General features: G+C 50.1%; 1 protein-coding gene across 6 annotated transcripts in view; it reads right to left on the bottom strand.

The window, feature by feature from the left end:
- Positions 1–23,109, bottom strand: part of KDM5B (lysine demethylase 5B) — an 897,967-nt gene that overhangs the window by 393,522 nt on the left and 481,336 nt on the right. For all 6 annotated transcript variants that reach the window (XM_085600396.1, XM_085600377.1, XM_085600387.1 and 3 more), the window contains one exon: positions 1,261–1,616. In XM_085600396.1, the coding sequence (XP_085456522.1) occupies positions 1,261–1,616 (356 nt within the window). The remainder of the gene's footprint in view (positions 1–1,260; positions 1,617–23,109) is intronic.

Genomic DNA, 23,109 nt, shown 5'->3' with positions numbered 1-23,109 from the left:
CCTTAGGGCTGTAAGGCATGCTGTAGGGGTGACTTACGTATGCCTCTTGCAGTGAAGGTAGGCCTGGCACACAGATGTGTGCCGGGTCGACTCTTAACTTTATCTGCACCAAAACACGCAGGCTGCAGTGGCAGTATGCTTGTGTTTTGTGAGGGGTCTCTTAGGATGGCACAATACATGCTGCAGCCCTTAGAGACCCTCATTGGTCACAATGCCCTTGGTACCACAGGTACCTTTTACAAGGGACTTATGTGGGCCAGAGGTGCAACAATCGTGGAAACAATAGTACAGTTTTGGGAAAGAACACAGCACTGGGAACCTGCTTAGCAGGAACCCAGTGCACATTCAGTCAAATATGCATCAGTCAGGGAAAAGCGGGGGGTAACCGTGCCAAAAGGACCACTTTCCTACACTGGCTCTTCACCATCTTTTTCAAACTTGCTTCAGGAGGTTTTTGAGGATGCCTCCTTTCTCCTCCCATTGTGTCCTATGATAGAGGGCAAGAATTGCAACTGAGTTGGCTACTAGCCAGTGGGGAGCCACTCCTACTGCCACCCGAAGCCGGAAAAACTACCCAACATCGAGTCAGTGCTCATGTTACTCGAAGAGGAGGAGTCACACCACACCTTGTGACTTGAGAGAAAGTAACTTGCAAACGTACGAGCCACACAATAGATGGCAAAGGTACGGTAAGCATGTGCATCCACAGCGATACATGCAGGGAGTGTGTGTGTGTAATTTTGTTTTCAGGTGTCCCCACACATAAGCAGGACTATTCTACTTTAATGTTTATCAGTGAGAATGAATCCTACAATGCCGATGTTTTAGTTAGAGAAACTTAGAGGTCATTTTGTCTCCAATTTAAAAGAAACTTCCTGGCTTTTGCAAAATTCCAATTACATCTTGAAACATAACATCTTTTCAGTGGTAAAGATGATCAAACTACGCACATAACCAGCTCAAAACCAAGCCCCCACCACATGAACATGTTGTTTCAGTGTACAAAAAGAGGGTACAAACTGTTTTCTGTGGAGAGGTGCATTTAAGAAAACTTGCAGGGGCTAATGCAGATTAGAGGCCCATACCCAGTGCTTTGGCTTATCAGAAATTCATTTTGAGCACGAGAGACCATGGCGATGCAGACAAGGTCAGCATATGGGGTGATACAATATTTCTCCCACTATTAGCACAGTCACATTCAACATTTGAGAGCATTGGGTACTATATATATTGACACTGACAGCAGTCAGAATTGTTTACCTGGCCTTGATGAGGCTTCGGGCCTTATCATCCCAGTGTTCAGATACTGTCAGCAGTTCTTGCAACCTCGCCATTGCTTTCTCCACTGTAACATGAGGAGCCAAACCAACTCCTAAGTCTATGAGTCGTCTCATATCATCCAAGGTCAGGGTGTTCGAATTGCTGCATGCCTGATTTACATTTTGTAACCATCGAACCTGCTCGAGCCTCTCGCGCAACTCCCCTATCTGCGGAAGTTCTATATCAAACTCAAAGCTGACATCCAGTAGTTCTTGTAGCTCAGAGACATTGGGCTTCTCCTCAGAGAGGAGTCTTTGGCTCTGTTGTAGGAAATCTTCAACTCTGGTCAGATGTTCCTAAAATCAAGAAATGAATTTAGTAAGTGCAGATACGGTGTACATTAATAGGATCAAGAAAAAAAAATACTACAAAGGAAATAATGGACTGATTATGAATCTTATATTTTTTTATCTTTTAAAACAAAAGGTTTCTTTTCTGCAAAAATTAAGTTTCAGTGTAGAAATTAATTAGTCAAAGGCTTTACAGTTTTCCTTGATACTAGGACCTTGAACAATTAACTTTTTTTGAGAACCCTGGGAGTCACCAGCACCACAAGGCCAATGGCACTGGATATCATACAAACTTGCATTATGGGAGATGTGATTACTTCAAGTCTATAAAATATAGACGATTTTCATATCCCAGGAGAATCATATTCAATCAACAAAAGAGTGAAATGCTGCAGATCTGTAGGGTGCAGTAGATGTCTGCAGCAATGTTTATATGCAACAGCAAAATAAGCCATAGTATAAATGTCACTTGCAATTTTAAGTTTCAAAATAGAATATTTTTATTGACCTGTGAATAGGCATGCCAGAGTGCGATCCTGGAACATAAACCAGCATTTTGAAATAAAAAATGTTGAGCTCTGAACCTTGCTCCTGAAAGCAAAAGTGGAAAAACAAATCTGAAGTTGGCATTTATGCATTGGGGGAAATTTTGGGCTTACCTTCGACATGTTAGGGGGCTGGCTCTGCACACCACTGGTTGACACTCAAAAGAAAAGAAAATGAGAATAGCGAACAACTCCAAACACAGCCACTGGATGGTGGAATAATGGGCACCTGATGGACTGAAGACACCTGTAAGTAATGTTTGCTTTAACTAACGCTCGCGAGGCATGTCTGTTTGATTAGTGTGTCTGCAAGAATTTCCCTCTCCAGGCAAGTGATGTGCTGTATGCACAATATTTATGAGCTATGACGTCCATTTATGTAGAGCCATTCTGGACCTGCAGAAAAGGATCAATTGTGACTGATCATAGAGGACAGGTCTTCTTACCTTTCCTCTTGGAAGGTTGGGCGATACTTTCAGGGTCCAACACTTTTTTCACCCTGCTTTCGGCTCTGTGCTCTCTAGTCTTGACACACAATCTCAGTGATGTCCAGCACTGCTGCATGGGTTTTAAGTTCTACCTCAGCCCATCCTGAGGTTTCCAGGTCAATACCAAGCAGACATGCAGCTAGAAGCTTTGGAGAGACCACTACCTGTTTCGGGCCAGTAACCAGCCTCCAGTCTAATGTCACCATAGCCATGGCATGGTTAGCAATAACACTCAGCAGTGGTGACTAGCTAAGTTTCCCATTCAGGTATTGCTCTGGGGAAACCAGTATATCTCTCACCATAGTGACACTGGCACCTGTATCCCCCAGTGCTTCTATTCTATTCCCATTGATCCAAGGGCATTGCAAATCATTCTTTAAGTTGGGTGGCCATACAGCTAAAGTGTCAAACACAAATTCCCCCTCTGTGACTAGAACTGCTTCAGTGTGCAAACAGATTTGATCGAGGCACACTGCTGATCCCATCTGGAGAATGGCTACACCAGCAGTAGCTGTAGGGGGTGTCTTGTTAGGACAAGTAGCATCTCCAGTTAAGTGTCCTAACTTCTTACAGTTGTTACACCAGGTTTTTAAGGGATCAAAGTTCTTTCCCCTGTACCTATTGTTGGACTTGGAAGAGATTTGGGTCCCACTCCCCTGTACAGATTTATGGGGCCCTTTTGAAGACTCAGGATTTGTATCTGGGGGATTCTCACCACCTTTCCCCTGGGGAGGTTTTGTAACCCCTTTCTTTTGGTCACCCCCAGTGGCTGTTTTTGGCACCCTTGTCTTGACCTAGTGGTCTGCCTTCTTTCGCAATTCTTGGGGAGAAATTAGACCTAGGTCTACCAAAAGCTTATGTAACTTTTGCTTAGTACAATTACTTAAAATTTGTTCTTTCATAAACAAATTGTAAAGTCCATTGAAATTATGCACATTATGTCCAGTTAACTAACCACCTAGTCTTTTAACTGAGTAGTCAACAAAGTCAATCCAGGATCGGTTTTGGGGTTTGTGAGTCCCTCTGAATCCAATTCTGTATTCCTCAGTTGTGAGTCCAAAGCCCTCAATCAACGTTCTCTTCATGAGGTCATAAGACCCAGCAACTGCCCCTGTAAGGGTCAGGAGACTGTCACTGCTGTTACTAGAAAACAGTTCTCAAAGGAGTGCCCCCCCCCCCGTGTGACTTCTTCACTTTTCTCATTTCACAGGTCCTCTCAAAAGCTGTGAACCATTTTGTGATATCATCACTCTCTTCATATTTAGGGACAATCTCTTTGGGGATTTTACTATCATAAGATTGCTCTTCATCCTTATTTAGTAAATTGCTGCCATCATTGATGGGAGCTAAGCCCATCTCGGCTCTCTCTTTCTCTAGAGCCAGGAGTCTGGTCTCTAGATCCACTCTTTTAGTCAACCTTGCTAAAAGGTTGTCCTCATTGAGCTGTCCTCAAAGTCCTCAGCAGCACCTGATCCACCTCTGTGGGCTCTAGGTGCTGAGGGGTTTATTTTTGGAGTCAGGGCCACTGGGGCCCTTCTCTCCCTATGAACTGGGGGAGGTTGGTAGTTATCCTCATATCCTCCCTCTACTTCTTCATTGTGTGAGAAAGTGCCATCTTTCTTGCATGGTATGCCCCCACTGTTTGCTGAATTGCTGATGTACTTTGACTGAGTGTGCCCTGGGCTCCTGCCAATCAGGTACCCAGGGCCTGTGTTCCTTCCCTAAAACTGCATGAAGCCTAAACCCAATAGGGTCTCTGGCCACATGTCAGCCCCTGGTAAATGCTACCCAGGGCCTTGTGACCAGAGAAGGCCCCTAAGGGATGCAGCACTTATTGTGCCACCCTTAGAGGCCCTGTACCCTGACACACACACACACACACTGCCTTTGCAGGCTAAGTGTCTTGGTGCAGAACAAAACAGAGTCGACATGGCACACATCCCTGTGTGCCATGCTCACAACACACACTGCCCTGGCATACCTCAGTCACCCCTCTAGCTGGGTGCCCTATGCCAGTGGTGTTGGAACAGGTGCACACGCCCTGTACCCCTACAGTACCCAGGTCCATTCCTGGGCACTGTAAGTGCAGTGCTGCCGAGTATATGGTGCTGGGAGGTCGTCAACACGAACTCCACAGCACCATGATGTCTACACTGAAGACTGAGAAGTTTGGTATCAAACTTCTCAGCACATTAAACCCCCACTGATGCCAGTGTGGGATTTAATGTAAGATGCACAACAGTTAGGTTCAGGGGGCAGAGTAGCCCCCTGAACCTAACCTACAATCCACGTCCTTTCTGAGAGGCTGCCTAGGCTGCCACTCAGCAGACATGTTGCTGGACCACAGGGTAGAGAGCCATCCGCTCTCCTGGGCCTACAACAATGAACCTCATGGGCGAGGTCTCCTCCCCCAGGATGGGCAGGGGAAGCTTCAAAGGCATGCCGCCTTTGTGAGCTTCTCCAGGCCACTTGCTGTACTCCGCAACTGGCCCCCACCGGTTCCGACCCCCACCGTGGCAGGAAGACTGGCGGGAAACCCCAAGGGAGGAAAGGGGGTGTGCCAGCCTCTGCCAACCCCACGCCTCAGGTGGGGGAGGCGAGGTGAAGCATATCTCCGGGCTCTCACCATCTTGAAGATGGGGAGCCCTGCCCAATCAGGACTAGGCTACTGCACCCCTCCCACAGGTGAGTGGCAGGATAGGGGGGTGTACCCAACCCAGGGAAGGGACTGTGAGAAAGTGCCATCTTTCTTGCATGATATGCCCCCACGTTTTGCTGAATTGCTGAATGTACTTTGACTGAGTGTGCCCTGGACTCCTGCCAATCAGGTGCCCAGGGCCTATGTTCCTTCGCTAAAAACCTCAAACCCAAATTGGCAAACCCTCGCCACATGTCAGCCCCTGGTAAAGGGTACCCTAGGTACCCAGGATCTTGTGACCAGGGAAGGCCTCTAAGGGCTGCAGCACTCATTGTGCCACCCTTAGAGACCCTGTACCCTAACACACCCACACACACACTGCCCTTGCAGGCTGAGTGTCTGGGTACAAGACAAGACAAATATTCGACATGGCACACGTTCCTGTGTGCCATGCCCACCACCTACACTGCTCTGGCATACATCCGCCACCCCTCTAGCTGGGTGCCCTATGCCAGTGGTGTGGGCACAGGAGCATGAGCCCTGTGCCTCTACAGTACCCAGGTCCATTCCTGGGCACTGTAAGTGCAGTGCTGCCATTTAAGAGTACATGGTGCTGAGAGCTCGTCAAACACGAACTCCCCAGCACCATAATGGCAACACTCAGCACATTAAACCCGCACTGATGCCAGTGTGGGATTTAATGCACAAAACACCACAGAGGGCATCTTAGAGATGCCCCTGAAACCTAACCTACAATCTACGTCTGGTCTGGGAGGCTGCCTAGGCTGCCACACAGCAGACAGGTTGCTGGACCCCTGGGTAGGAGAGCCCCCGCTCTCCTTGGCCTGCAACAATGCACATCCTGGACGAGGTGCTAGGTCTAATCCCCCAGGATGGACAGGGGGAAGCTTCAAAGGCATGCCGCCTCTGTGAGCTTCCCCAGGCCACTTGCTGTACCCAGCAAACTGGCCCCCACCGGTTTTCACCCCCACTCTGGCGGGAAGACTGGCCGGAAACCCCAAATAAGGACAGGGGATGTGCCAGCCTGCCAACCTCACCCCTCGGGTGGGGGAGGCGAGGTGAAGCACATCTCCGGGCACTCGCCATCTTGAAGATGGGAGGCCCTGCCCAATCAGGACTAGGCTACTGCCCCCCTCCCACAGGAGAGTGGCTTTACCTACATGTAACACCCCTAAATCTAGTATTTAGGGGCACCCTGAACCTTCCTTCCTCAGATTTCAGATTACGAAGAAAGAAGACATGCCGTGCAGCTGCTAAGAAGAGGAAGACACCAACTGCTTTGGCCCCAGCACTACCGGTCTGTCGACCCTCGAACCTGCTCCTGCTACCTCCCGGCACCTCTTGTGGCCAGCAACCTCACAAATCCCGGAGGACCTGGCTACCTTTTGGCTCCAAGCACCTAGGACTCCCATGAGCAGAGGCTCTGCTCAAAACCAGCTCCTAACCCCTGGCATCAGCCCAGGAACCGCGAACCCTGCACACTCTGCACCCGCCAAGCCTGGCCTGTGCCGGAGTGAACAAAGCCCCCGAGGATGTCCCCCCGGTGACTGTGACCCCGAATCCGGCACACAAGGATTCACCGCGACGTTCCTGACGACGCCTGCAGCCTCAGAACCAGGGACTCCGCCAACCGCGATCAACAGAGGGTAAGATTTCCCGACACCAAAAGGCACCCCTGCACCCGGCGCCCTGCGGCCCCTTGTGCCCAGCCCTGGGTGCCTACCTAACCTACAGCTTCCCAACTTACCTCTCGAAGTGGTGGTGGCACCTGAAGAAACTTCGTCCCCAAGCTTGCAGCCTTTGTTCAACCAGGAGCTTTCCCATTGAAATCCATTGAGCGCCCGAAGGCTCAAAAGCACCCTGCACCCAGCCGCGCGAGTGGCCCTGGCAGTGTAACCTCTACACCTATCTACTTCCCCATTTGCCCTGAGCAAGTGACCAGGAGCCCAGCTCCCACAGCCGCGTGGCCTACAAGTCAGCAACCACCAACCAAGGCCCCGCTGCCTCCCATAGGATAACATTGGGCATAACTCACTCTGCACCCAGCAGCCCCTGTGCCACTGAGGGTGTAACAACTGTACCTACCTCACCCTGGGAGACTACTGAGTCTGTGCCCAGAACCTTAACTCTGCCAGTCGAGTACTTACCCAAAAGACGATAACCCAATTTTCCTTCATAGGGTAACATTGAATGGTTTCTTCTGAAATTTCTTCTAAGTGTGGAGTTTCTAAAACTTAAAATATTCACCTAAAATCTTCTTTGATAACTTTATTTCGGTCAAAGACCATAAAAGCACAGATAAAATTGAATATGCTACTTACCAGTATGCATCTGTTCTTGGCATGTAGGGCTGCTGACATTCATATCTGTGCATAGATCGCCGCCTAGTGTTGGGTCCGGATGTTTGCACGTTGTTGTCCTGGAAGAGTCTTCGAAGTATCCTTGGATAGGTGACTCCTCCCCTGGACTACAGTGCGCATGGGCATCCTCTCCATCCTCAGATTGTTTTTCGCCATTGTGGCAGTGATGGAGTAGATACAGAAAGTGATGACCATGCTTACAGTAATTCTGAGAGCTGCAGCTGCTACAGGCGCCGGGGAGGAGGGAGGGCGATATGAATGTCAGCAGCCCTACATGCCAAGAACAGATGCATACTGGTAAGTAGCATATTCAGTTCGAGGCATGTGGGCTGCTGAATTCATATCTGTGCATAGAATGTATAGCAGTGCCCTCTATTAGCGGCGGCTACCAGTGCCAGCTGCAGCGGTCTGAAAAAGGGTTTTGAGAACAGCCTGTCCTACAGCTGCCTGCTGTTTTGATTGCACATCTACACAATAGTGTTTGGTAAACGTGTGTGTAGTGGACCAGGTGGCTGCTCTACATATATCATGCAGGGGAATATTTCCTAGAAAAGCCATGGAGGCCCCTAACTTACGTGTTGAGTGGGCTCGTGGGGGAATAGTTAATGTGCGTTTTGCCTTTTGATAACAAATTTGGATACACTTAACTATCCATCTGGCTATCCCTGCTTTGGAGATGGCGTTACCTTTGTGGTGTGGGGCAAAGGCAACGAACAGTTGTTTTGTCTTCCTAAAGGGTTTGGTCCTGTCGATGTAATACATGAGGGCCCTTTTTACATCTAGTGTGTGAAGTGCCCTTTCCGCGACAGTTTGTGGGTTTTGGAAGAAAACGGGCAGTTCAATAGTTTGATTCATGTGGAACTGCGATATTACCTTGGGCATGAATTTGGGGTTGGTACGTAGTACGACCCTGTTGGCATGAACCTGTATAAATGGCTCTTGAACTGTTAGTGCCTGGAGTTCACTAACTCTTCTTAAAGAAGTGATCGCTACCAGGAAGGCTACCTTCCAGGTGAGGAATTGAATCTCGCATGAGTGGAGAGGTTCAAAGGGTGGACCCATCAGGCGTGTGAGGACCAGGTTGAGGTTCCACATTGGAGCTGGTGGGTGGCTTGGTGGAATAACTCGTTTGAGTCCTTCCAAGAATGCTTTGATGGCAGGCACTCTGAATAGAGAGAGGTGCTGCCTGGTTTGTAGATAGGCTGAAATTGCGGTCAAATGGACACGTATAGAGGTGTACGCTAGATTGCATCGGTATAGGTGTAGGAGGTAACAAATGATGTTTTGGATGGATGCGTCCAGCGGGTTAATGTCATTATTACCGCAGTAAATAACAAACGTCTTCCATTTGGCTGCATAGCAAGCTCTTGTAGTGGGTCTTCTGGCCTCCTTGATGATGTCCATACAGTCAGGTGGCAGGTTGAGGTAGCCAAACTCTAGGACTTCAGGAGCCAGATCGCCAGGTTCAGCTGTTGCGGATCTGGGTGCTGAATCTCTCCATGGTTCTGCGTCAAATGCGCGGGTTTGATCCGCAGCCTTTGATGCGGCACCACGGAAAGTTCGAGGAAGGTGGTGTACCATGGCTGGCGGGCCCACGTAGGAGCAACTAGGACGAGTGTCAGGGAGTGTTGTCTGAGTTTGCGAGCCACCAGCGGTATCAACGGTGCTGGGGGAAAAGCGTACGCAAATCTGCCGGACCAGTTCATCCATATCGCATTGCCCTGCGACTGCGGATGTGGGAACCTGGCGGCAAAGCTTTGGCATTTTGCGTTTTCGCTTGTGGCGAACAGGTCTATCTCTGGATGACCCCACTGCTGGAAGTACGGCTGGAGTACTGATGGGTGTAACTCCCACTCGTGCATCTGGTGGCTGTGTCTGCTGAGCAGATCCGCCATTTGGTTGTCCTTGACGGGGAGGTGTTCCGCCATGAGGAACATGTTCCTCTGAATGGCCCACTTCCACATGCTCTGAGCCAGATGAGACAACTGTGGAGAGTGCGTCCCTCCCCGTTTCTGTATGTAGTACATTGCGGTCATGTTGTCCGTCCGGATCAACACGACCTTGTTGCACAGATGTACTTTGAATGCCTTCATGGCTAGGAAGATTGCCATCAGTTCCAGAAGGTTGATGTGCATTTTCTTCTGTTGTGTCGTCCATAGTCCCTGCACTGTGTAGTGGAGTACATGAGCTCCCCATCCCTGGAGAGACGCGTCTGCTGTCAGTACTATTTGTGGAACAGGCTCCTGGAACGGTCGACCCTTGCAAAGGTTTTGTGGATTCCACCAATGCAGAGAGTTGTATGCCCGACCGCTCACCAACACTAGGTCTTTCAATTGTCCTTGAGCCTGATTCCACTGACGTGCCAAGCACTCCTGAAGCGGGCGCATATGTAGTCTCGCGTGTGGGACTATGAAGATGCAGGAGGCCATCATGCCTATCAACTGCATGAACACTCGCGCTGGAAGGGAGTGTTGAGGTTTGAACTTTGAAATCAGCATTTGCATGCTGTTGATTCTCACCAAATTTGGCTGAGCTGTGGCCGCCAGAGTGTCTATAGTCGCACCTAGGTACTGTTGTACGTGTGCGGGCTGTAGATGGGATTTTGGGTAATTTAGTGAGAACCCCAGACTGTGAAGGAGGTGAATGGTGCGGGACATGTGGCTGGCACATTGCTGGGCTGACTTTGCTTGAACGAGCCAGTCGTCCAGGTAAGGGTAGACGTGTATGTGCTGCCTCCGTAGATGTGCCGCCACAGTAGCTAGGCACTTTGTAAACACCCTTGGTGCCGTTGTCACGCCGAAGGGAAGGACTCTGAACTGGTAGTGCTGCCCTTGAACAGTGAACCTGAGGTATTTTTTGTGTGATGGGTGAATGGGTATGTGGAAATACGCATCCTTGAGGTCCAGTGTGGCCAGAAAGTCTCCCTGCTTGAGCAGCGGGAGGACTTGCTGGAGAGTGAGCATGTGAAAATGCTCGGAAAGAATGTATCCGTTTAGGGGTCTCAGGTCTAATATAGGTCTGAGTGACCCGTCCTTTTTCGGTATTAAAAAGTACAGGGAGTACACCCCCGTACCTTGCTCTTGGACGGGTACGACCTCTATTGCGCCTTTTAGAAGCATACTGTGCACCTCCTGCTGTAAGAGCGTTAAGTGCTCTGAGGACATAGGACGGGTTTTTGGAGGTATTGTGGGTGGAGTGGAGGTTAGTTCTAGACAGTAACCGTATTTGACAATATCTTTGACTCACCTGTCCGTGGTGATGGAGTTCCACGTGGACAGGAACCTTTGTAGCCTTCCCCCGACAGGTGTTATGTGGTCGGGAGGAAGGGAGAGGGCGTCACTGCTTGTTCTTGGGGGAGGACCTGGTGTTGCCGTAGCCGCGTCCTCTGCCCTTTGTACTGGAGCCACGATATCCACCCCGGGTGTTTTTATCGTAGGTGGTTTGGGTATTGCCTTTGCTGTATGTCTGCTGTGACCCCTGCCCTCTACCTGCTCCCCTATTTCCGGGGCGACGAAAGGACTGAGTCTGGAGAGCCCCCATGGACTTCGCAGTGTCTGTGTCCTTCTTTATTTTCTCAAGGGCCGTGTCAACCTCCGGCCCGAATAAATAGTCGGGGTTGACAGGTTGGTTCAGTATATAATTTTGCACCTCAGGTTTGAACCCGGAGATTCGCAACCAGGCATGTCGTCGCAGCATGACGCTCGTGTTTATGGCCCTGGCCGCCGTGTCTGCGGCATCTAGTGCACACTTGATGGAAGCATTTGTGAGTAGCTGTCCCTCTCTGATAAGAATTTCTGCACCTTCTTTGAACTGGTCAGGGAGATGTTGGAGTAGTTGCTCCATTGTATCATAGTGCGCTCTATCGTAGCGAGCGAGGAGCGCTTGAGTGTTGGCTATGCGCCATATGTTGGCAGCCTGTGCGGCAACTCGCTTGCCAGAGGTCTCTAAAACCCTGGACTCTTTGTCCGGGGGAGGAGCGTCACCTGTTGATTGCGAGTGTGCCCTCTTGCGAGCATTCGCAACGACAATGGAGTCGAGAGGTAATTGGCCTCTGATGTAAGTAGGGTCCCCAGGTGCTGATCTGTACTTTTTGTCGATCCTGGGGTTTATCACCCGTGCCCTGGTGGGTTCCTTGAAGATGTCCTTGGCTGGTTTGAGGACTCCTTTCAGCATGGGCAGAGTCTTTACATGCCTTTCCGAGGAAGCGAAAGTGTCCATAAGGAAGTCGTCTTCCACGGTGTCAGAGTGAAGCTGCACGTCATGATTATTTGCAGCACGTTCAATAAGAGCGTTGAACGCTGCAGTGTCCTCTGTCGGAGATGTTTTCGCTCCATAGAGTTGAGGGTCCTGTGCATCTAGAGGTGCACTGGGGTCTGCAGGGTCGCCCCAAGTTTGATCAGGGTCCTGTTGGTCATCAGGGTCCATGTCTCCGTGGTAAGGGACTTGGTCATCCATATAGTCTGCCAACGCATCCGTGTCGGAGTGTGTGGGAGAGAATGATAGTGGGTCTTGGTAGGGCGAGTCGAAAGATTCGCAAAGCACAGGTTCTGAGTCCACAGGCAGCTTTCTCTTTAGTGGGATCCTGAAAGGGTCCAAGGGTGGCTCTGAAGTTATCCTCCGGTCATGGATAACCATCCTGCCGGTGTTGGCGTCGATGTAACGTGACGGAGACGTCGCAGCAGGTGTAACCGTGGTGTGGGTGACCCGTGTCCTGAGTTGGAACATTTTCGGGATCGTGGATGGCGGCAGGCCAAAAGTTATGTTGGCTGGCGCCGAAGAGGCTGTTTGAGCTTTTAGTGGGCCGGAGCCCGATGTGTCCTGGAGGACCGCTTGGGTTTTGCTGCTTTGTGCCGCAACGGTTCGCACTTGAAGCGCTTTCGAGGCCTTAGCGCCGACCAGGTTTGTAGAGGCGGCCGTGGACTTTTTTGGCGCCGGTGGGTCATCGGGTCGAGGGGCGGAAATGGCCGTCGACGTCTTCGATGCTGGAGGCTTCGGTGTTGCCGTGGAAGCGACGTGAGACGCAGCAGGTGGTATGACCTTCGGTTTAGGAGTCGATGGCGTCGGCGTCGAGAGCCGAGCAGGTTTGATGGCACCGAGGGCCTTTTTCCGAATGCCGACTCCGGCGTCGGCCGCTTCAAGTTCGGCACCGAAGTCTCGCTTGGTGCGCTCGGTGCCGATGCGTGTCGCTGGCGTCGAAGGTGTGGAAGGCCTCGATCCGACTAGCGCCACTTTCGGTTTCGGTTTCATTTGTACCGGTGCAGCTTTCGGTTTCGGTTTGGTAGAAGGGAAACCAGCCGGTGTAGGTAATAATGGCTGCCACTGAACGTCCGAGGCCGGGCCCGAGGGCGGGGCCGAAGAACCGCGGGATAGGTCTCGGGTAAGGCCCAAAGGCGATCCCTCGACCGGAGCCATAGACTGTGGCACTGGGCCCTCGTCAGTCTGGACGGGTAGGCCTTGCTCGTCATTGGAGCTACTCTCTTCGGCCCCTAAGGCCTCATCGTCGTCTCCTACCTCGGCGTTGTCTTCATCTCTGCGAAAGAGTGATTCGTCGACGTCGTCCGAACCGGAGTCATGTTCGGAACCAGGATTGGAGGGTAGGACTTCTAACTCCTCGACATCTTCGGCGTTGAAGATGTCTGCCGGGGCCGGTGCCGCGTGCTGCGCTTCGAGTCTCGCCGCTCGACGATTCCGTAGAGTCTTCTTGGAACGGAACCGGGCACAGGCCATGCATGTCGATTCGTCGTGGTCCGGCGACAAGCATTTGTTGCACACCGGGTGGACGTCGATATGGGGATATTTCGCATTGCATACCGGGCACCTCTTGAATGGTGTCCTCGACTCCATCGTCGGTGTCGTCGATGGTCAGGTAAAAAGCGAAAAGTTGTTTCCGAAGTTAGTAAGCTAACAGGTAGGGTCGAAACCGATCGAGTGAACAGTACAGACGCGAACTAAAAGGCCTTTTGGCCTCGACTAACTTTTTCCTAACTGGAGTTAAGATAGCACATCCGAACCCAATGGCGGAAAAAAACAATCTGAGGATGGAGAGGATGCCCATGCGCACTGTAGTCCAGGGGAGGATTCACCTATCCAAGGATACTTCGAAGACTCTTCCAGGACAACAACGTGCAAACATCCGGACCCAACACTAGGCGGCGATCTATGCACAGATATGAATTCAGCAGCCCACATGCCTCGAACATGTACATACAAGATAAAATACATAAATAGTTGAGAACCTTAGTTAAAAGATTATTAAACAATAAGTTATCAAATGGCGGATGGCAATCATTGCAATTAATCACAATTTAACACAATTAATCAAAGTAGACCTTCTACACCACATACCATATAAAAAACGAGAGACAGAGAACACAATGGGAGGTGAAGTATCATATCTTAAAATTCTACAGGCTCGAGCGCATTGTTTTAGGCCCAGATTTCTGCACAATGGTGCCAACCAGGATCTCCGTATTGCACTATAGGCAGGGCAGAAGAATAAAACATGGACCATAACTTCTTTGCTGTTGTTACAAGCTGGGCAGATTCCCTCTTCTCGTCCAGCCCATTTGCAAGTCAATGCCCCAATCGGCAGACAGCCATGTCTTAATTGTGTGTATAGTTTTCCTGCCATGGAAGGTTGTATTAAATCCAGAAATTCCTCCCTCCTGGGCACAAGTTTTACCTGCAGAAATTCTATAGACAACCTGCCCATAGTTGATGAGCAGTACAGCAAACTTAAATTATACTGTCTCAGGGAGGCCAGCAGCTCAGTTCTCCGCACCGCTGGACAACTCTCCTCTGGGTCTCCCATAATTGGGGCAAACCTATTTGGTATGCAACAGCTTTAATGTGGGATAACCAGGGTATATTTTTGCTCTTCAACCGCCCTCAAACTGCAGAAAACTCAGCTCTATAATCATCAAGCTCAGGTACTGTCCAGAGCCTTCTCCAATACAGGAGAGGTCGAGCCGCTAACAGTTCTGAAATGGGCTTTAGACCTAGATCTAGTCTCAAAGGTATGAGCAGGGTACTCTAGGGGAGACCTATCAAATTCCTCATAAATGCCTGCTCAACCCTAAGAAGGCTTGATGTGCGCGTATGGCCCCAGAGTTCTGCACCATACATTACAGCAGGTCAGGCTTGGGCGCCGTAAATTTCAAGCACTGGGGAGACTGGCTTGAATTGGGTTGTGCTCTGAAACTTGCCAATACCCCCTACGATCTGTGAAAGACTCAGGGCAGATTTGGCTACCTGGGGGCCCCAACAGAAATCTTCAGTCAGGGTGACGCCCAGGTATACAAAAGTGCTCACCCTTTCAAGCAGGGTGCCATTTAACACAGGGCTAGGGCGGGTGCGTTTCGGGGGACCAAAGATCATGAACTTCATCTTCTCTAAATTAATCTCGAGTCCCCGCGAGGCGCAGAATGATACAAAACCGTCCAGGACCCGTTGGATGCCCGTTGATGTTCGAGACAACAATAAAGTATCGTCTGCGAACATCAGAGCAGGCACCCGACCTGACGCCAACCAAGGGGCATCACTATCCCTAACGCTATCTAGTTCACCCACCAGGCCATTTATGTACAGACTAAAGAGCGTAGGGGCCAGGGCGCAACCCTGGCGTACGCCTCTGGTTACGGGGAAGCGGGCTGATAATTCCCCGTTCTTCCCACACCTGACCTGGGCATAGTTCCCTGCATGGAAACGCTTCAGGACATCCAATAGATAGGGCGGGAGGTCTAGTTCTTTCAAGACTCTCCATAAACTCTCCCTGGGCACAAGATCGAAAGCGGCCCGCAGGTCTACGAAGACCAGGTAGAGGCTGCCACCCTCAACACTTACTGGCTTCCAGAAAAGGACCTGCAGCCTAAAGAGTTGGTCCAGGGTCGAGATCCCAGATCTAAAGCCGACCTGAAGGGTGGTCATTACTTCGTGCTCATCCGCCCACCCAAGTATTCTATCCAGGAGAATCCGGCCCATTAGTTTCTGGGTGGTATCCAAGAGACTAATCGGCCTGTAATTTGAAGGCACTAAAGGGCAGCCCTTCTTAAAAATGGGGACGATCTCAGCCCCCGCCCAGGTGTCTGGTAGCTTGGCTCCCAAGAGAACCGCATTGAACAATACGGCCAGGTACGGTGCCCAGATGTTTGGCTGGGAACGAAAGAGGTCACCCGGTACCCTATCAAGGCCTGGTGCTTTATTAGGGAGCTGCCTAGTAATCGCGGATTCTACCTCCTTAAATGAGATACTCTCAACGCTTCCAGGAGCCACCCTCGCCCCGGTATCCCACTGGCCTGTCTGGAATCCCAAGCCCAAGGCCCCCTGCAGTCGACACTCGTGCGGGAGGTCTGGGGAAGTCCAAAGAGGACCATCTAGCTCTAATATCACGGTCCTATCTAAGTATTCAGGGGTGTCAGCCAGAGGACTAGTGTAGAGTGCAGCAAAATGCGCCTCCCACACTGAGGGAGAAATATTTGGTAAAAGAGTCTCCCCTCCCTCTCTCGCACCAGAATTTACTAATGCCCAGAATAGTTTGGCATCCTTTGTCACGAGGGCACCCCTCAGTTCTTCCCACCTGGCTTCTTCCCACTCTCTCTTGCCCCTAGACAGCTCCTTTTTATACATCAGTCTAGTAGCCCTAATATTCGCTTTATCTTTTGATTTGATTGCCGCAAGAAGTTCCTTTTTTAATTTCCTGCAGGCATCATCAAACCAGGGGTGCGTTTTCGGCACACGCCTCTTAGTTCTACTTACAGGGTTGAACACATCCCCTAATACCGCAACTAACTGCTTATGTGTATCTAATGCCTGCGGTCGGCCAGTCGAATCGCCCATCTGGGCTATAAGGGGGATTGCAAGTTGGTAAATTTTTGCAAGCTGTGAGGGTGAGTCTGCAAGATGAGGCCATTTAACCCTCCTTCTATTATTGGTCAACATGAGGGGGGGCATCGTCATGGCGGATTTAGGGTCAGGATTAGTTAGCCCAAAGGACCCTGGCTTAAAAGTTAGGACCAAGGCATTGTGGTCGCTATCCTGTCTTTTTACAACTCTAAATTCCTTCAACTTATCCCAATTTTTAGCATCCACCATTAGATAATCAATGATGGATGTTTGGCTTGCCCGGTTAAATGTTGCTATTGCTGGGCGATCAGGGTCCAATCTCCCATTACACGCCCGCAAAGATGTTGCGAGGGAGAGAGATTTTATTTGGAGCACCAGAGGTGTCCATGCTCTAACCCGGGCAATATTAGGCTCAGGGATGTGCCATAGTACATCTACTTCATCTTGTTCGCCCAGTTCGAGGCTACCCAACGGTTCAAATTGGCAGTTGAAGTCCCCGCCAATAATTATTGCGGTAGAAGAAGCTAGCCCCTGGATAAAAGAGCTCAGGGCTTTAATTGTATCCGATTCTTGCCCATTTCTGTATGGCCTCGAGTAGATATTTATTATTGCTACTGGGGGTTTGCTTGGAGGTTTTAATAAGACACAATGGATATCCAGGGAATTTGTTTGGATTTGGGTTGCCTGGATTCCCAGATGAGTGCCTATCCAAATTGATAACCCACCCGATGGGCGGCCTCTACCTGTGGACACTGCCAAGATGTCGAAAGTTGCAAAGGTCGAACTGGAACTCTCTTCCAGTGCCCAGGTCTCTTGCATCAGGCAGATGTCATGTCTTGCCATAAAGGCGGCCCACTCAGGAGTATGCAGCTTATTTTTTAGCCCGGCTATATTCCATGAGACCAGTTTTAGGCATCCTTCTACTAAATTTTCAGAGCCCTCAGCTGCCCTGTTCCCCCTATTACTAGTCCTTTCCCCTGGTGTATAGTCGGTTTTTGGATCCCTCTAGAGGTTGGTGGTAAGACATTTCCCTCTATTACCCCCTACCCTTCTAGGAGCTTCGTTAATAACTTGTGAGGTAGAATTTCCCCCTAATCTAAGTCAATCCACCTCTTCCAACACGCTAAACCTATTCCAATGCGGCTGTAGCGGAAATAGGGGACCATAGGAAGACCTGCCCTCCCTAAATATCCCCCCATTTGGGGTGCTATGTGGTGGAAGATGGCACCCCCTGTTATAATGTGTAAATCTGGGGCGACATGGTTCCAAACTAGGAGTGGGGTAGAAATACGAGAGGTGCAATGGGCATATTTGCGTATTTAGTCTGTAGAGTGGAGCATTGCAGATATACTCTACAACAGAGGCGTCCATGAAATTCAAAATTATTACATCACCTGCTACTGTCTTTGGGCCCCTCCCAATCCAACCCACTCTTCTAGCCAACAGGATTTCACCTGAAACATTTACTGGCAGGGGTCTATTTACCCTAAGCCACTGAGTGCACTTGTTTTTTAGCTCAGTCTCCCTTTCTCTTTTCCCCTCACTTAGGGGTGGTACTCCTGCAAGTGCTACCACGTATGGTTGGGCTTCAGGGGGTAGGTTGATTATTGGTAACTGATAAGAGATGGCTCTTAATGTTACGTTTCTTTTCAATGGTGAACTAGTTTTATCCCCCTTTTCACCCTCTTTTGTCTTTGCTGTGACTTTATCTCTGACATTTGCAGAGTTTCCTGCTATTTGGCAAGTCTGCTTCTGGACATTAGTACTAGGCAGGGCTTGCGATGGAGCATGTATGGGCTTTTGGGTGCTTAGTGTAGCTCCTACATTGGTAGTCTGTACTGAAGAGTTTTTATTTTCAGCTACTCTGGCAGTAGAATCATTTTGAGGTGGAATTTCAGTAACAAGGGGTGGAGGATTTCTCAGTGGTTTAACTGACTCAGTTATCCCTCCCCCCTTATTATTCATGACGGAAATAAGTTTGTCAAGTTTTGACACCAGAGGTTTAAGTTGGATAACAATAGTCCGCTCCAGGGATGCTTGTAAATCGGCAACCATGTTAGCGACCCAGCATGGTATTCCTATTGTTGGACCGGTCGAATTAATAGTCGGGGTCACCAGATCGTGGTTTGCCAATTTATTATTACCCAATTTGTTTGGAATATTTTCCCTTTTTCCTTGGGTATGATTTACGTGCTTCTAACCTTTTCTCAGGAGAGGGGGAGGTCAGAATAATTGGTCGATCTTGGGCGTCTATAGAGGTTTCTACAGGCATCTGGCTACAGGGCAAATCTACATATGACGATGTCAGATAAGAAATAGCCTCCAGAGCATCAGTCATTGTGGTTGAGGTGTCTCTTCCCTGATTTTGCATACATAATGTTGGTGTGATCGATAGCCTTCTCTCCGTATTCTCAATGGCATTCGCGACAACGCCAATAATCTGTTGCAGCATTTTATCAATTGCAGTCAAAGTAGGTAGGGGTTGTGGTTCTGCTGCCAACAGTTTAGTATGTGATCGTGTAGCTGGGATTTTAGTTTTTTTCCCCCCGATTATTCATTTTGGTGATAAGATATTTAATGTGCAGATATAGTTAAGATGCAACAGAGGCCCAATCACTATCGATCAATAGTCCCACCTCGAGGTCGCCCACTATTATGTAACTATGTTACAGCACTATTTGAATCAAGGGGCTTGCATCCAAATAACAACAGTACCTTTCTGTAGGCAGCCTTATCAATAGCAGTTCCTCGAGGGATGAAAAGGGGGTGGCCCGTCCCGTCCTCCTCCGGCCACAGATGGCCACGCCCTTGTCCGGGCTTAGCCCGGCGCGCCCCGCGCACGACCTCTCGAGGCGAGGGACCAGGTGTGCTCTTTTGCGCCTCCTGTCGCGTGAAGATGCCTCGTCCTGCCCCAAAGGATCGTGGTACTTGCTGTCCTCAGCGGAGCCAAGCCCGGCCGGACAGCAAACTGGAGCAGGGATGTCGTCAAGAGGTGGAGGGGCGGAGCAATGCCCGGTCGCGGTGAGGGAGTAGAAAGATCAAAGGGGCCCAGCAGCGAAAGTCGGCATGTAAATACTTCAATGTTGAAGGTGTGGTTAAGGCCCCTCGGGGGAAACAAATACTGTCAGTCAGAATGTAGTCCCTCAGAAAGGCAACAGCCCATACAACGGTTTAAAAATCGCTTGCTGCCTGCCACTTTTGTTTGCCTGCTGCAAGGAAACTTACTCCTGGCTGCGGTCTCCCACTGCCCCCCGGAGCAGTTCTGGGCAGTTCTGTCTGCACACAGGCTCCACTCACTGTGAATGGCCTCCACACTGCCGCAGGGAGGGGCGGCTTCTCTGCACCTAGCCTGCTTCCGTGGACCGAAGCGGGCCCCCCACTGCTGTGTGTAAGAAACGGGGGAGGGAGCCGTAAACCGGGAGCAGAGTGTGGGGGGCTAAGGTTCAGGTCAAGAGCAGCAGGCGTCCTCCTCGCGTCTTCCGCCCTGGCATAGATCAGCCACCCCTCTAGCTGGGTGCCCTATACCAGTAGTGAGGGTACAGGTGCATGAGCCCTGTACCTCCACAGGGTCTAAGTCCATTCTTAGACATTGTAAGTGCAGTGCTGCCATTAAGAGTATATGGTGCTGGAAGGTTGTTGTGAGAAAGTGGCTCTATATATACTGTTCCCAAATAGGTACAGGGTGTACAGAGTCCACAGTCCCCCAGGGTTTGACAGAGGTTAAAGTTAGATATAACCTTACTCTCTAAAGTGGTAGCTTGGTCGAGCAGTAAGGCAGTATCAGACGACAGTGTAAAGCATTTGTTGTACACACTCAGTCAGCAAATGGTCTCACACACTCAAGAACTGAACTCTAGGCCAATGGTTTATATATAAAAAATATATGCTTGTTTTAATTTAGAACCAACACTTGGATTTAAAATACACTTTCTCAGAATGAGATGTTTCATATAAATACTTTTGCAAAATGCAATTGACTTTTGTAAACAGTTACAAGTGGTTGCAGTAGGCAACTCTATTTTTAAACACAACAATGCATTGAGCTCAATGGTAAATTCAAGTTATTTGCAACAGATTACTTTTTAGATTACTTTTGGAATTCCAGGACTGGATCCTAGATTCAGTCCTGGGTCAGTACTCAGAATCAAGTGATGAAAGTCGACTTAATTACTGTAATGATTTTTAAACAATATTTAGCTATTTTAAAAGTTGACACTTAGAAAATATTTCAAAGAAAACAGTCAATGATTCCCTATGGAAGAAAACTCCGGTTACAGGTACAGTATGTTCTCGTTACTTTTGTATTCCAGTACTGGGTGCCTAGACTCAGTACTGGGACCTTTATCCAAAACAGGTAAGTAATTACGTTTTCAGATATTATATGATTTTTGAGGAATATTTAAAGATTGCAGAAATCGACACTTAGAAGAAATTTCACAGAAAAACAGTCAATGGTTTCCTATGGAAGAAAATTGGGTTAAGGGTAAGTACAGTTGTAAGTATTTTTCAAAGTCAGTGCTGGGCACCAAGATCCAGCACTGGGAGCTCACCTAAGAGCAGGTGAGTAATTTCGTTTTCATTACTCTGCTGATTTTTGGTGAATATTTTAAGATTTGATAAGTCCACACTTAGAAGAAATTTCAGGAAAAAGCCAGTCAATGTTGCCCTATGAGGAAAATAGAGTTAGCGGTTTAAGGGTAAGTACTCGACTGGCAGAGTTGAGGTTCTGGGCATAGACTCAGGGGTCCCCCAGGGTCAGGTAGGTACAGTTGGTTCACCCTCAGCGGCTCTAGGGCGGCCGGGTGCAGAGAGAGTTAGGCCCAATGTTATCCTATGGGGGATAGGGGGGGCCTTGGTTGGTGGCTGCTGACTGGCAAGCCACGCGGCTGTGGGAGCTGGGCTCCTGGTCACTTAGGGCAAGTGGGGAAGTAGGTAGGTGTAGAGTTTTCACTGCCAGGGCCACTCGGGCGGCTGGGTGCAGAGTGCTTTTGAGCCTTCGGACGCTCAATTGATTTCAATGGGAAATCTGCGGTTTAGAAAAAGACTGCAAGCTCGGGGACGAGGACTCTTCAGGTGCCACCACCACTTCGAGAGGTAAGTTGGGTAGTTGGAGGATAGGTAGGTTACCCCGGGATGGGCCACAAGGGGCCGCGGGGCGCCGCGTGCAGGGGTGCCTTTTGGTGTCGGGAAATCTTACCCTCTGTTGATCGCGGTAGGGGGGGCACCTAGTTCTGAGGCTGCAGGCTTCTTCAGGAGTGTCGAGGGAGGTCCTTGGGTGCCGGACTCGGGGTCACAGTAGCAGTGGGGTCGTCCTCGGGGTCTTTGTTCACTCCGGCACTGGCCAGACTTGGCTGGTGCAGAGTGTGCTGGGTTCGCGGTTCCGGGCTGCTGCCAGGGATTAGAGGTAGGTTTTGAGTAGAGCCTCTACTCATGGGAGTCCCAGGGGCTTAGAGCCAAAAAGGTAGCCAGGTCCTCCGGGGTTGGTGAGGTTGCTGGCCACAAAAGATGCCGGGTTGGAGCAGGAGCAGGTTCAAGGGTCGACAGGCCGGTAGGGCTGGGGCCAAAGCAGTTGGTGTCTTCCTCTTTTTAGCAGCTGCTGGGCAGGTCTTCTTTCTTCTTGCTCTTTGTAGTTTTGAATTTGGAATCTGGGGAAGGAAGGTTCAGGGTGCCACTAAATACTAGATTTAGGGGCGTTACAGGTAGGTGAAGGGCAGGGACCAATGGGTCCCTGTCCTGGGGTGGGTACACCCCCTATCCTGCCCCTCTCCTGTGGGAGGGGGGCAGTAGCCTAGTCCTAATAGGGTAGGGCTCCCCATCTTCAAGATGGCGAGAGCCCGGGGACGTGCTTCACCTCGCCTCCCCCACCTGAGGGGTGGGGTTGGCAGGCTGGCACATCCCCTGTCCTTATTTGGGGTTTCCGGCCAAAGCTTCCCACCAGAGTGGGGGGTTGCAGGTGACTGGGGAAGCTCACAGAGGCGGCATGCCTTTGAAGCTTCCCCCTGCCCATCCTGGGGGAGGAGATTTAGCACCTCGCCCAGGATGTGCATTGTTGCAGGCCCAGGAGAGCAGGGGCTCTCCTACCCAGGGTCCAGCAACATGTCTGCTGGGTGGCAGCCTAGGCAGGCTCAGAGCAGACGTGGATTGTAGGTTAGATTTAAGGGGGCACCTCTAAGATGCCCTCTGGGGTGCTGTGTACATTAAATCCCACACTGGCATCAGTGTGGGTTTAATGTGCTGAGAAGTTTGATACCAAACTTCTCAGTCTTTAGTGTTGCCATTATGGTGCTGTGGAGCTCGTGTTTGACGAGCTCTCAGCACCATGTACTCTTAAATGGCAGCACTGCACTTACAGTGCTCAGGAATGGACCTGGGCACTGTAGGGGCACAGGGCTCTTGCTCCTGTGCCCACACCATTGGCATAAGGCACCCAGCTAGAGGGGTGACTGATGTATGCCATGGCAGTGTAGGTGATGGGCATGGCACACAGGGATGTGTGTCATGTCGACTTTGTTTTTGTCTTGCACCCAAACACTCAGCCTGCAAAGGCAATGTGTGTGTGTAAAGGTACAGGGCCTCTAAGGGTGGCACAAGGAGTGCTGCAGCCCT

The sequence above is a fragment of the Triturus cristatus genome, chromosome 1_2, assembly GCF_964204655.1.
Source record: "Triturus cristatus chromosome 1_2, aTriCri1.1, whole genome shotgun sequence".
Classification (NCBI taxonomy): domain Eukaryota; kingdom Metazoa; phylum Chordata; class Amphibia; order Caudata; family Salamandridae; genus Triturus; species Triturus cristatus.
The sequence above is the reverse complement of the archived record's forward strand: the minus strand, read 5'-3'. Positions and strand labels throughout refer to the sequence as shown.